General features: G+C 38.6%; 1 protein-coding gene across 1 annotated transcript in view; it reads left to right on the top strand.

Moving 5' to 3' along the window:
- EIF3H (eukaryotic translation initiation factor 3 subunit H) overlaps positions 1 to 12704 on the top strand; it is an 85731-nt gene extending 73027 nt beyond the window's left edge. Inside the window, exons 5-8 of the mRNA XM_059043591.2 lie at positions 818 to 967; positions 8253 to 8373; positions 10602 to 10734; positions 12480 to 12704. Coding sequence (XP_058899574.1) covers positions 818 to 967; positions 8253 to 8373; positions 10602 to 10734; positions 12480 to 12577 — 502 coding nt within the window. The 3' untranslated portion in view covers positions 12578 to 12704. The remainder of the gene's footprint in view (positions 1 to 817; positions 968 to 8252; positions 8374 to 10601; positions 10735 to 12479) is intronic.
- Positions 12705 to 15206: the final 2502 nt, after the last annotated feature.

The following is a 15206-nucleotide window of genomic DNA, read 5'->3' as shown; positions in this document are numbered from 1 at the left end:
TTTTTTAGGGTTCAGTAAGGAATGTGGATTTTTTGGATATTTTATGGGTGACAGGTATGCGAAGAATTAATTGAAGAAGCTGTTTTGTGATCCTACATAATGGCATTGGGACATTTACATTAAAATTAAAAAAATTCAGAATTCTTTCATTTTCTGTTAATTATAGGAATTTTTATTTCTTATTGAAGTTAGTGCTTTTGACTTCCTGTAGGACAGACAATTCATTACTAGTTTACCATTTGGCTCCTAAAGAAATTAAGATGCAAAGCATTTAAAAAGAAAAGCTAACTCAGGAACAATTCCTGGGCATGGCAGTTATAACTGAACTATGAGGAGTTGCGGTCTCGCCGTGTTCTCAGCCACTGCGTGTGGAGTGACGTGTGAGTGTCCTGCTACTTGTTGATCTCTTGCGTTCAGTTGGCTTTTAAAGTGAACTTCCCAAAAACTAGAGTATTTCTCTTTTCTAGCTATTTTAAATGTTTTAGATATAGATTATATAGCATGATTACCTATGGCATTTACATTTTAGTGTCTGAAATTTTGAAGATACCTGACTCTGAAGAAACAATAGTTTCTTTTGCTAAGAGTCTTATTTTCTAGTCTTCTAGCTCCAACTCGGATCGTTTTCAGAGTTGTTCAAATCACTCGACTTAGGCTTGACTCTGTAAAACTCTAGTTTCTCTCCCTTTTTAAAAGAGTGCTAATGAGACAAACAAAAATCCTGAAGAGGGCCTGTAATTAGGGAAAATGTATGAAATAATCACTTTAACACTTACTTCTGACCACCAGACTAACGTATTTTTAACATGCTTCACAGATTGAAAAAGGGAAATATCACCTTTGAGCACATGTTTGAAGAAGTGCCGATTGTAATTAAAAATTCACATCTCATCAACGTCCTAATGTGGGAGCTTGAGAAGAAGTCAGCTGTAGCAGATAAACATGAATTGCTCAGTCTTGCTAGCAGGTAAGCGGCCCTGTCTAATGAAAAGTCCCTTTGTATCACTTTCTGCAAAAGAGTCTTTTACTTAGACTTTAACCTGTGAAACAAGAAGAAAATTACTTAAGCACATTTTGAGGTTCTTAAGACATAGTAGCAACACGTAGTACTTGTCCAGCTCTGCTGAAATCCCAGGAAAAACACCGTGGTTATTGATAAAGTGAGATGGTGTTTGTATACTGATAGCTCCTGTTATTATAGGAACCCCCTCTGCTGCCTTTTCTGTGTCATTTTTGCTTTGAGATGGTACATGCCCACAGGGGAGGGGTTTTTTGATTTGGCTCAGCTTTATTCGTTGTACAGTGAGTGTCCTTAGAGGCTATGGTATTATGTCTGGATATTTAATAATGCTTGGGAGAAAACCAAAAATGCTTTTTTGTTTTACTGTGGCATTTGCCCTTGTTCAGATGTAGACTCTATTAGCAGTAAACTTTCCATTTGAATTTTCAACCAAAATTAGAATTTTCTGAAGCTGACACTGGCTTTTGCTATCTTACACAGTGGTGACATCATTTGCTTCATCGTGACTGCTTTGGCTATCTAGTTGCTAAGATATTACTTACTATATTGATAAAATGCTGACTTGAGGTGTTGTAAAACAGATTATTTCCTTTATGGAATTAATGTTTCGTTTCCCCTCATTTATTGCTTTTAACAGAAATATGAACAGAGTCATGTATGTAGCTCCTCTTAAATTCCCTTTAAGCTTGATGTTAGTGATTGTTTTGTGGCAGGAGAAGGCTGATAGCAAGTAGGTAATCTATCAGTATGCATTTGCTGAATGGCTTAGAAAAACAAGGTGTGTTTTCATAAAGCAACCAGTTTGGAAAGGAAGCTGAGTTATTTATCAGGTTTCTGGTTATCCCAGATAGAAGCTAGTACAAAAGAATATGCAGGCTTTGTACTTCTTCAGTATAAGACAAGTAGGGGTAATCCCAGAAGGACCAGTGTACCCAGTGTTCTTCTCCATGCACTGGGATGGGTGGGACTGTGGTTGAAGTGTCACCTTCATTGCATGAATTCATCACCGAGGCCACCAGAAAGTCTTAACAGGGGAAGGAGATGGAAACTGGATTGTAAATGGAGTGCTCAGTAATACGGCCAGGTTGCAAGGGTCATTTGGCACTAAAGAGTGTACTGTTTGACTGCAAACGTACGTTCACAATAGTCCTTTAATTTGTCTCTTTTAGAAGGTCATATTTTTCTTCATTGCTTTCACAAACACACTTGGCACACCTGTATTTAAAGCATTGAGCTAAAACCCTTTTTCAGCATGCAATTTGATGTATTAAGTATATAGTTATATAATAATTTTAAATTTATTATGTGAAAGCTTTTGCTTGCGTATTATTTATGTCTTCACCTTTCCCCAAGTTTCCTTTATTGAGGATACAAAACAAATACAGCCCTTCTCTGCTTTCCCATTACCAATGAGCTGGTCTGTAATGTCTGTTTGTCCAAAGCAGCATTTAGAATAGCCAAGAAAATGTTCCCAGTTCGCCATAGCAACTAAGATCTGGACAAATATTTTATTATAGTTTTTATCTTCTGTATTTTATGTGAAATAGGAAGAGAAGATGTTTGCTTTCCATGTGAAGTTATTTAAAAGGGTAAATTGGTGTTCCTGTTGGGAGAAAAAAAAAAAGAAGAAGCAACCTTGAAGCAGTGCTTATACTAATGGACTGTTACATTGGCCCAAATTGATAGTACTAATTGAAAAGACTGAAATGTAACCTTTGTACCTCTCAAATTTTAATTTCTAACATTAGTAGCATGATGATGCTAATCATCATTTGCCATAAAATTTTTTCTAAGAAACCGCATCAGAAATCATTCTGAAGTAGCTCCTTAAACATTTTGCTTGGTCTTGCTTATCACAACCCATATGCATATTCCAGTTCTTTGATTTACCTGATAAATTTGCTTTATGCTATGAATAAAACGTATTGCATTCCCTTTCATTTAAAAACTTCTAATTCTTAATTTTGGTTTTATTAGACGGAAGTTCTGGCGATCGTTATTTCATAACAGCCTTGATTCATTTTAAAAAATCTGTTACACAAGCCTTTGGCTTTTCACACATGAAAAAAACAATTCTGTTCTTATTTCCTCTGTAAGAAAGTAAACTAAGGGTGGGCATCATACATGAAGGGTAATAAGGACAAATTGATACTGTAGCCAGAGCAGACTTTATCATTGCACCTCTCGGTTCACATCTGTTTAAGTTATCTGTTTTCAGTTCTTTGTTACCTTGGCAATAAAAGAAAAGACTATATTATTGAAACTGCCAACAATAACTCCCTGTTTCACTATTCTAGTTGAACTGGTACTGAAAAGATCCCCATAAAATTGCTCTTGGTAGTGGACCTGATTTCCTGAGTGTTATCTGTGAAATAGTTCTGTATTATTGTTAATTCCTTTTGCCCTTCAAGACCTGTGCTGTGCAGATTTTCACGTATTTCTTACTGGCTAGATTTCTGAAGGGCACTATAGTAACAGAAATGTTATGAAGTGTTTAAAGTCCACGTACCTGTGCTTGTGCTCTTTCACTATAATTACATCTGCCTACAACACGTAATGTTAGTACTTTGCATTAAAGATGCTCTTTAGTAGAGAGGGAAGTTCTCTTCTAGTAGCACCTTTCTCATTGCTAAAATCGGTGTAGTCAGTCTCCAAGATGTAAGGTCTGGAAAAAATAATAGATCTTTTTCTCTGCAATGGCAGTTAACTCTTCTTAATGGCTTTCTCCAGTGTCACTGCTCTCTCCTCCATCACCCAGTCAAGGATTGGTGGTGGTCTTTGCCTTCTGTGAATTTCTTTTGCACTTAAGAACATAAATGACTTATTTAACAAGTAATCATGTAGTTAGTTACAGTATTTCTTGTATTTAATATAGCTCTTTGGGCCTCAGTTCTTTCACTGGTGAAAGTGAGGGACCAGTGTCTCCCCTGAGGCCTCATCCAGGTCTCTCTTTTTCTGCACCCTCTCTCCTCGGGTATCTCCAGTTCCTCTCTGTACTGGTTCTTTTCTGTTACATTTATTGACTGGATTTTCCCATTAATTTTTTTTTTTTTTTTTAATGCTCGACAGTTGAGAAGAATTGAAAGGATAATAAGCAATACAGTGAACACCCATAAACATTGACCTGTATTCACCAGGTGTATGTGTTGCTACATTTGCACCTGTTCTCTTTCTCTCTCTAGACATAAATGGGTACTTTCTTTCCTGAACCATTTGAAAGTAAATTGCAGACGTGGCACTTGACCCCTAAATACTTGAACATGCATCTCCTAAGAGTAAGTGAGGACATTTAAACTTGTTTCAAGTCACCGTCATCTTAAACAACAAAGTTACAGAAACAACACCTTTTGACCTCGTGCCATTATTATCCATCTCCCTTAACCTTTTACTTCATTTTCTCCCTTTTTTTTTTTTTTTTTACAGTCAAACTTCTTAATAGGATTTTCTGTATGTCGATGTCTGTATTTACTCATTTTCCACTTATCCTGAACACTTAGTATTCCATCTCTTCTGTGTTGTTAGAGTTCTCGCTGAAGTTGCAAAAATGACTTTATCACGATATTGCTGGATGTTATAGAGTGTTGAAAATTTAATAATGTTGATAAGCCTTCTTCCTGAAATGCTTTCTCTGTAGGCTAGGGTGCTACCACTGGGTTACTTCCGGGTTACTTCTCATTCTCCACAGTCACAGCCGCCTTCTTCTTGTCCCTGAATATCAGTGTTCCTTGGGGGTCTGTCTTCCTGTGTGTGATTCCTGGGGTGATTTCATCTTATTCCTTGTCTTCTGCTACCTTAGGTCAGGGCCTCATTATTTCTTTCCCTGATTCCTTTCACAGTCTCCTAACTTCCTGCTTCTAACCTTTTCCTCTTTCATTTTGCAGTGATCTTGCTAAATGCAAATTGTATGATGATACTACTCCTTTGCTTAAAATTTTTGGCTGAGTCCCCACTGTCCTTGGAGTAGCATCCAAACTTATAGCCCAGCTTCCAAGAGTCTTTGCACTGTGACTGTTCGCCTCTTCAGTTTCATTGCTCTCTTTTTTCCCAGTCTTGCCCTTCTCCTGTGCTTCTTCTGATGGGCTGAGTTACTTGCAGTTCTTCAGATGTATCATGCTTTTCATGCCAGTGTCTCTGACTATGCTACCTACACACAGTATCTGCAGTGTCCCTCTGCATCTTCCTTGTCTCCAACTCCCATCTTCAGCTCCTTCAAAAACTCAAAATTCAGCTGTCACATTATCTGGAAAGTCTCATCTGATCCTACCAAACTATCTTTTATGCTTCTGTTCTATTATAGAATCTACTGCCACTGTGTTGCATTTCTTTTTGTGTTCCTTGCTTATCACTAGAATGCTTTGAGTGCAACAATGTCTTATATAGTATCTTATAACAGAGTGACTGAATATAGTATCTTATAACAGAGTGACAGGAAAAGTAAGTATGTACTCAGTAATGTGTGTTGAAAGAATGCATGTGAGAGGACACAGTATAGTTACATTTCAGCCCTGAAGTTACTTGGAAAGCATGGTAACTAAATAATCAGTGGATCTGGACATTTGATTAGCTATTGGGGAAAAAAAATCATTTTAATTCCTGATCTTGCACCATCAGCTCAAATTATGGGTGAATTAAAATCAGACTATGAAGAAATTGGAAAAGAACAGAAAAGTGAATACTTAATCTGATGTCCAAAGAAGAAATATTTAAAAGGAAAAAATGATTCACAAAATTACAATGGAATAAGATAAATATGAAATAAAATTTAATTTGAAAAAAGCACTTGAGTCTTCAGTTAAGTCATTAGACCAAGCTGCTGGATCGAGGTAAGATGGATAGTGCCAGACCTGGGATTAAAAGATAAATTTATCTACACACACACACACACACACACACACACACACACACACACCCCAGATCTGTGCTCTTTCTATTATTTAAGATAAAGAGCCAAAGCTTTCTAATTAATTCTTTTCTTCAGGTTACAGATGGAATCCATGTTTTAACTGGATTTACTTTTAGTCATTCCCAATATTCCCAGTCTGTTTCTTCCTCAGCCTTTTCTTTCTCTGTAAGTGCTGTAACCAACCGTTCAGCTGCTCAAGCCAGGAAACTGGGAGTCGCCCTTGATTCCTCTCTCAGTTCTGCCCACTTTTCTCCATGTTCACTGCCACTGGGCTGTTCCAAGCCTCCACTACTTCTCTGTGCAATGCCACAGTAGGTTCTGTGTGTGTGTGTGCGTGTGTGTGTGTGTGTGCGTGTGCGTGCGCACGTGTGCAGTTTTAAAATAAAATCTAACATTTTAACCATTTTTAAAGAATACAGTTGTGGTTTTTAATACATTTGCAATATTGTGCAATCATTACCACTAATTTTGAAACATTTTCATCACCCCAAGCAGAAACCCCATGATGCCTCTAAGCAGTCACTTCTCCTCCCCTCGTCCCCTTGCAGCCAGTAGTTACTTTCTGTCTCTGTGGATTTGCCTCCTCTGGACATTTCCTATAAGTGGAACCATGTTGTAAGTGGCCTTTTGTGTCTGGCTTCTTCCACTTAGTATAATGCCTTTAAGTTTCATTCATATATCAGTACTTTGTTCTTTTTATAACTCAGTAGTATTTCATTGTATGGACAAATCACAGTTTGTTTATCCATTCATCCTTTTCGTTTTTCCCCCCAATTTCTGTCTGTTTTGAATAACGCAGCTGTTAACATACATATACAGGTTTTGGTGTGAGTGTAAGTTTTCAGTTCTCTTGCGTATATACCTAGGAGTAGAATTGCTGGGTTCTATGGTAACCCTGGGTTTAACTTTCTGAGGAACCACCAAACTGTTCTCGGCAGTGGCCGCCCCATTTTATGTTCTCCCCACGATGTACGAGCATTCTGATTTCTCCACATTCTTGCCAGCACTCCACAGTGGACTCTTGACCGTCTCCTCGTTGCTACCCTGCGGTGTACTCTCTACATAGCAGCCAGGCTAAATCATTTTAAAATTTCAGGCAAGACATGTCACCAGGGATTCATGTCACAGTCGCGGGTTCTCATTCACACTCAGTGACCGTGTGGTTGGGGTGTTGTGTGGGGCAGCTAATGGCTCCTCGTGTGTGTGCTTGTCTGGCCTCCCTAGCCTGTCTCTGTGTTCCTCCCATGCCAGGCCTCCTCTTTTTCCCTGTCCACTTCTTACCCACCTCAGGCCTCTGGCACGTGGGCTTTCTTTCCCCTAGAACACTTTTTGCATGGCTGATTCCTTCTCATCTTGTGCTTCCAGCCGGTCACCTTTTAAAAGAGGTAGTCTGACCACACTGTCTGAGTGTCTTATCTCCCCCCTTCCTGCTCCCCTGTCCCTATCAATTGTAAGCTCAGTGAAGACCGAGACCAGGAATGTCTCCTTCACTAGTGTCTCCTTATTTGCTAACACTGAGGCTGGAGCATAATAGGTGTTTAGTAGATACCTGTGTGGAATGAGTGAATGAGTACTATTTGTCAGCTAGTTATTTTTAGAGTACATACACGTGTAGTGGGCCTTAACATGGTAGGAGATAGTTGTGGGCAGAAATCAGTGAATATGGTGGGTGTTGTTCTAACCATTAGCACCACTTTGTAAGAAGATTTTGGTAAGTAAGCTGCAGTAGAAATTTATGGAGAGGAAAAGAAAGATGAATGACTGTACTTCAGATTCTAGGAAGGGCAGTGGGGAATTAGCCCTCTTTTCTTCATTTGGCCTTGCAGAATAAATGCTATTGTTACTCCTTCAGAACCTGCTAGGGAGAGAAATCATGTGCCAGAAGTCTCAGTCTGTTTGCCAGTTCTTCCTTTCTGTGGCTACTGATTTGAATGCTCTGGAGCACAGTTGGGGAGAGCGGAGGCGGGGCTCAGGAAACAGGTTCAGGAGTACTGAGCCTAGGTTAAACTTGGTTGTTCAGAAAGTACCCATTTTAGATACCCTGCTAAATATGTTTAACTCTTTCTACTCTGACATGTGTATGCTCTGACACTAAGAAATGTAGCTATTTCAGATACCCTTGTAGTTAATAGTTGTGGGCTTGATATGGAAAGTTTAATAACAAGCTGACTCTCTCATTCTCTCCTCTGCCTTTGCTTTCCTGTATGTGTGTGCTTTCATTTTTTTTAGCAAATGGCAGATCAGTTTAATATCTCAAAACTACTTAGCGCAGTGGCAGAGCTATAACTTTAAAGTATGACATGTCAGTATACCTACTTTATATTTCAGCAATCATTTGGGGAAGACCCTCCAGTTGCTGATGGACAGAGTGGATGAAATGAGCCAAGATATAGTTAAATATAACACATACATGAGGAACACGAGTAAACAGCAGCAGCAGAAACATCAGGTTGGTATTACGGGAAAATTCAACAAGCATAGACTTCCTTTCGAAGTATGGTGCTTCAAGAGTCATCTTCAAGACGATCTAAATTATCTTTGATGAAGCATTGACTCTTAGCTAGTAACTCTATCGTGTTCTAAAAGATTATTCTTTATATAGTATGTTCCTAATATATTATTTACAAGTTGTACTTAAAAATACCTATCTTGAAGAGAGCTGGTAGATTAAGCTCAGATTGTAATGCCAAGGTTATGCAAAAGAGAGATACATCTATTGAGAAAATCAGAGGCAGAGAGATTCTAGAGGGTCACAGCTCATTTCTTTACTAAGTATAATTGGTTTGCTAGTGGCTCATTGCAGTACAGTTAGCAGTCTTCAGTTCATTTAAAAAAATGAGCAATTGTGATTAAGAGCAAGCAATTTTGATAGGAAATAATAGACCAACTGCTGTGAAATAGATAGCATAATACAGATTTACCTGGAATTAGCTGGATACTCTCATATGCACATCCACACTGCTCTGGCCATTTTAATGTTTTTTTTTTTTTTTGTGGTACGCGGGCCTCTCACTGCCGTGGCCTCTCCCTTTGCGGAGCACAGGCTCCAGATGCACAGGTTCAGCGGTCATGGCTCACGGGCCCAGCCACTCTGCGGCATGTGGGATCTTCCCGGACCGGGGCACGAACCCATGTCCCCTGCATTAGCAGGCCGACTCTCAACCACTGCGCCACCAGGGAAGCCCTGGCCATTTAATCTTAATCTTTATTAGTGTTGCCTGAAGGCCATATGATTTTCACAGTTCCTGGAATACTGTCTTGGACCATATTGCTCTGAAATGTTCTTAGCATTTGATTCGGAGATAAGTTGATTCCAGAATGTACATACATGTGAGTGTTTGATTACTCTGTTCATTAAAATGTACTTTAAACTAGATGTTGGTAACTGGGATTTTAAGCACAACTGAGTGGTTCTGAGAATATCATATTTAAAAAATTAATTTAATACCAATGTTCGTATATTTAGTGAAATTTAAAATACTGTGTTTCTCACACGTAGAATTTTTAAAACACAGATAATTCTATAAAGTATCTTTTTTTTAACTGAAAAGATGGTGGTGAAGATGGTGATGGTGAAAATCTCTTATAAACTGGGGAGAATAAAACCAGCTTGATCCCATTTCCCTGCTGGTTCTTCCTGTAGGTAAAAGACCCAACTGGAGGATCAAATTGAAAATCTGTCACCAGTGAAACAGTTGATTCTGGAAACCAATCTTAGGAGATATTTTTTAGAATTCTAGTATGTCATAAATTGTTGCATTTGACATTTATTTCTACTTAGCACCATTCATAACCCTTTTTAGATTTGTCTCACTTCTACTCTCATACCCCATAATGAGAAATTTTTGCAAAGCAAGTTACTTCCCTTATCTAAGGGCTTAAAATTTTTACTAGCCTACCCTGGCTTCCCGTTACCTGACCTTTTAAGGCTGTGTGTGGGATATTATTTCCTCTGCTGTTGTAAGCAATCCATAGCTATTAGCGTCTTGATTGTAGTTTGAACTATAAGTTTACAGTTGATATATACCTTTATATATAACCCCACTTTCTCTGCATGGAGTCCTAAGAATCCAGAGTTTGAAAGTTTTTGAAGCCTTATCTGAGCTAATATTCATTCTTCGGTGTAGAGCTAAAGCACAGATGATTATCTGTTGTTAGGAATTGATAGTATTTATTGTTATAATAATAACAGGAATGGTGACGTTATAATAGTAACATCATCAGTATTATTGTTACTTTGGTCAATAAAGATAAAGCTGAAAAAATTCCCCAATATGGTATTTCATTGCTTAGTGCTTCAAGTTAAGATGAATCATACTTGCAGTGCTGTTTATTTACCCCGTTGTCATAATTGGTCAAGTTACTCCCTTTCGCTCATGAATCTTGAGCTTCTTTGCCTGTAAGCCCCATGTTTCTCACATAACTAGTTGTTTTTCTAAATCATTAGTTATATAATCTTAGAGCTCAGAGTGACACTAGAGTTTACAACAAGGAAGTTTTCCTTGACTGTTACCATATTTAGCCTCTTAGAAGCAAGAGTTATGAAGGGTTACCTTTATAAAACCGAGATTGGAGTTCAAAGCAGTGGAGTTTTGCTTGATCACATAAGTGAGGGAGGTCCTTTTTTTCTCCCCAGGTAGAGAAAAATAACCTAATCATTTCCTCTCTGAATTTTAGTATCAGCAGCGTCGCCAGCAGGAGAATATGCAGCGCCAGAGTCGAGGAGAACCCCCGCTCCCTGAGGAGGATCTGTCCAAACTCTTCAAACCACATCAACCCCCTGCCAGGATGGATTCTCTGCTCATTGCAGGTATTGTTAGCCAGTGCAGAGCATGGCTGGTTCTCTTTATTCTTTAGGAAGCAGAAGACGGTGAGAGATTCACAGGGTAAGACATCTAAAAGTTAGTGTATTTAAAATGGTTAAATGATGGACTTGAATCAAGCACCTGTAATTTCTGAAATTTAAGAATTTGTCAGTCTTTGTTATTTCTAAGGTCCTTTTAGTGGTTCACTCTGTGTTTATCTAAACAAACACTTTTGAGATGGGATTATATAAACTTTCTAAAATGGGAAGGTTTTGTGTGAGTCATCTTTCATGGAAACCAAGAAAAAGTGTTTATCATCTCATAATGCAAAAGACCATTGAGTTCAAACCCCTTACTTTTGATGTTCTAGCCTAGCCTTGAGCCCAGTCTGCAAGTGGGCGTTTGAATTGAACTGAAGTTTTTGATTCAAAGAAGTATTTCCCTTACTTTGACTTGTATTGTAGCAACATGAATGTAAACTCTCCGTGGACTTTCTCTGGGGATAAACATTTAACACTGCCTTAAGGTAGTAGAGCCGTTGTGTCCTATGCTAGGACTTGATTTTGAATATATAACATTCATGCCCCTATTTAGCTATAATCACCTTATTTCTGTATGAATGTTGTTGAATACTGTTTGATTCAGTCAGCCAGTTGTCTGAGAGATTTGTTAGAGTGAAAATCCAACTCAGAGAAAAGCGGGTCTTCTGCAGTTTCTCAGTTCTGTTGATATATTTTTAATGTGGGGGAAATTCCAAACTCCTTAAAGCTTTCTGGTACCTGTATAAATGAGGTTCGGGAAACCGAGACGCCTTACTTACTTAAGGGCCACTTCAGGCAGAATTGTATTCCTTATACTTTCAAGAAATGTGTAGCTGTTGCATCCGATTAGATCATTAGTGTTCAGACTAAGGCGGTGGTGGAGCCCTTTCCCCCCATGGGCTCCCTGCTCGTGCTCTGTCTGGGCTCTGGGGGCGTAGGAGGAGGCTGTTAATACTTCTGGAGCACGGACTGAAAACTGCTGTAGCTAACATCCGGGTCAGGTGGGTCTGGTTAGTTTACAGTTCTGTGATTTGGTATCTCCTTTCTACCTGGCTAAGAAGAGCTAGTGCTGTTTTCTCACTTGGCTTAGTCACAGTGTTGGTCTGGTCTGCACAGTCAGTACGTTTTGATTGACAGCTAATATGTGCTTAACTGCTGATAATCTTTTAAAAGTTGTTGTTTTTCTTCATTATCCATGTAACCAAGAGTGGAAGATAGCTTATTTAAAAAACAAAACAAAACAAAACTTATATTCTTTATTAATCTCTTATGAACTAATAGAACTCTTAACTCGTTAAAAAAATTTTATTGAAGTATAGTTGCCCTACAATATTATATGTTACAGGTTTACAATTTAGTGAATCACAGTTTTTTAAGGTTATACTCCATTTATAGTTATTATAAAGTATTGGCTATATTCCCTGTGTTGTACAATGTAGCCTTGTGGCTTATTTTATACCTAATAGTTTGTACCTCTTATTATTTCCTACCCCTATATTACCCCTCCCCCCTTCCCTCTCCCCACTGGTAACCACTGGTTTGTTCGCTATATCTGTGTCTGCTTCGTTTTTGTTTTTGATTCAAAACATAACAAAATAAAATTCTGATGATTCTGTATTATGCTGATTTTCTTGTTTGACTAGTATTCTGGGTCATTTTACAGTTTGTGGAACATTATGACTCTCTTTCTCACTTTCCCAAATGCACAGGCCAGATTAACACTTACTGCCAGAACATCAAGGAGTTCACTGCTCAAAACTTAGGCAAACTCTTCATGGCCCAGGCTCTTCAAGAATACAACAGCTAAGAAAAGGAAGTTTCCAGAAAAGGCGTTAACGTGGACTCTTGAGATCACATTGGGGCAATTCTCAGAAGAAACACACTTGCATATTGAAAAAGTCTTTCTAGCAAATAATAAAATAATAACAAAACAATCTCGACTGCTTGCTCATTTGGTTTTAGACATATTATATTTAGCTTCTTATTTTTATTTAGCTTCTACCTATGTATTTCTAAAGATAAAGCAGGCTTGACGAGAAGCATCACCAGGCGCAGACCTACAGGCTCCATCACCTTTGTTATACCTGTTTGGTGCCACGTTTCCACCACCGAGTCCAGTGCTGCGTGTCCTGATGCCTCACCCAGAGGCCCTGCTACCTACTGTGAATTCTAGTACTTCTTCGCTCCCACGTGAGCGCCCGTGAAGCCCCAGGCTTTCTGTGCTTGCCCTGACACCCGTGGTCCTCAGGCCTAGAATCGCTTGGCGTGTTTCCCATGGTTCCGCCTTTTCATTTCTTCAGGTGATGGTTGCCCAGTCCCCGTGCTCAAAGGCCATTCATCGGGCACAAGAATTGGAAAAAAAAAAAAAAATCATTTTACCAAAGGACCATGTTTTTGTATGAAAATGAAATTGATTCTGTGTGTGTGTTTTTTTTTAAATTGAGGGCTTCATGTTTATTTTTTTTATACCATGAAATATAATTATGCTAATAACAGGTTTTATGAATGGGGAAAGAAGAATTGTGAGACAAGTGCTACACTGGGGGGAAAAGACTATTATAATAATTCTGTATTTGAAAGGAAAAAAAAAATCCTGCCATCTGTATAACCCCCAAATCCGTGAGATTTACCAGCCAGCGGAGGTGTACCTATGAGACACTTATGGATGGTTTTCCCTTGGAAGACACGGCTCCTAGGAAGATGACCAAAGGAATGGGTGGTGCGTAAGAAGAGTTGAGAAATCGTTTCTTTTGCAGTAACATTGTTTTCGAGGCAAGACTGGGCTCTGGGATCAGTCAGCTGGATCGCACCCTGGCTCTTTTCCCTTCAGTGGGCCCTGAGACACGTCGTGCCTCACTGTCCTCGTGCAGAGGGGGTGAGAGAAGGAGACCAGTGTAGGGTGCTGTGGGCGCTCAGAGAGTCCACGGGGAGCAGTGGTTGCTGTGGAGCAGCCTCAGAGTGAGCTGTGACGAGGGGCGCGTCCTGGGCCCCTTCGTTCAGGATATTGGGTTGTTCGCAGGTTTTTGCTTTTTAAAAGATCTGGCCCTCGAACATCATAGAATTCAAGTCCTTGCTCACATGTAGTTAATTTTCCTAGGATAAATTCCTAGAAGCGGACTTACCTGGTCAAAGGGTATATATAATTCTAAGGCTTTTAGTTGCTCTATTGCCTTCAAGAAAGGTTATACTGATTTGCACTCCTGCCCGTGGTGATTCCGTATTAGAGTGAACACATTTGAGTGTGATTGTGTTAGGCAGAGGGGATATATTGATAAATGAAGCTGGTCATGGTCCCTGCCTTTGTGGATGGTATACTCTTGGTTCATTTCCCTGCATTCTAGTTGCCTAGGTTTGGAATTTTGTTGCGGATAAACAAAGCGCCCTTGAAGTATCAAAGAGCAAACTAAAAAGAAGGAAGGAAAGTCAGTTCAAACAATCTTATATACGGTTTTCCTCATGGTATATGTTTAACAGGATTCAATTGTATTTTTAAAGATGTGGCTCTTTCTGCATTCTGTATGCCTGTTTAGGTCCTCATAACTCAGTAATATGTGAGTACACACTTAACAGAAGATTTCATTAGTTTCTGAGTTACGAATTACTGTAGTGAGAAAAACTGTTTAGGAAAACATGTCGATGGAAATTAAATCTCCACAGTATGTAGTGTTAGGGAATAGCTTCTGTTCGGCATTTGATTTGAGTGCTATATTCTGACAACCTTCAGGAACAAATACATGTGGTTCATCTTCTGTAAATATTTGCAGTTTCTTCAAGTTGAAACGAGAAAAGCTCATAAACTGAGTACCAAGTCTGATAAATCATTCACTTACCCAAGAACAAAAAGAACAGAAAAAACTAGCATGTTAACCTAATGGCAAATTAAATGTTACAAAGTAAGAAAAGTAAAACCTATTTGATATTTAACCCCATAATCATGGATAATACTTTATAAGTTTCTAGATAATGTAACATTATTTTTAATTGAAAATACCTGAGAATGAATCTTTAGCCTCCCCCAAATACCTTATTCTTTTAATATGGAGGTAAACTAAAGGAACTTTTTTCTCCATTTTTTGAAGCTTGGAAATGGAGATGTGGTTATCTAATGTTAACATCATTCATGGAGTTCGGTGTAACTTCTCATTTGCAGCATCTAAATATTTAAGTTTTAGTGTCTTCTAAAATGTTACTGCACTGTTCACAGTATGTTTTTACAACGTTCTTTGGAAAACCTATGTCAGCTTTACTTTCAAACCATGCTGGCATTGAACTCTGGTGTGGATATCAGAATGTTATGAAAGAATTTTTTATTTAAGTTGTAAATTCCATCTTATAGTAAGCATTTCTCATTCAAATTAAATACATAATATACCATTTATCAGTTTTCTCTTTTCATTAGGCATCTTTTTCTTTGATAGTTATGTCATAGAGACGGG

Source organism: Kogia breviceps, chromosome 17 (assembly GCF_026419965.1).
Source record: "Kogia breviceps isolate mKogBre1 chromosome 17, mKogBre1 haplotype 1, whole genome shotgun sequence".
Lineage (NCBI taxonomy): Eukaryota > Metazoa > Chordata > Mammalia > Artiodactyla > Physeteridae > Kogia > Kogia breviceps.
Note: the sequence above shows the minus strand (reverse complement) of the source record. Positions and strands in the feature narration are given on the sequence as shown.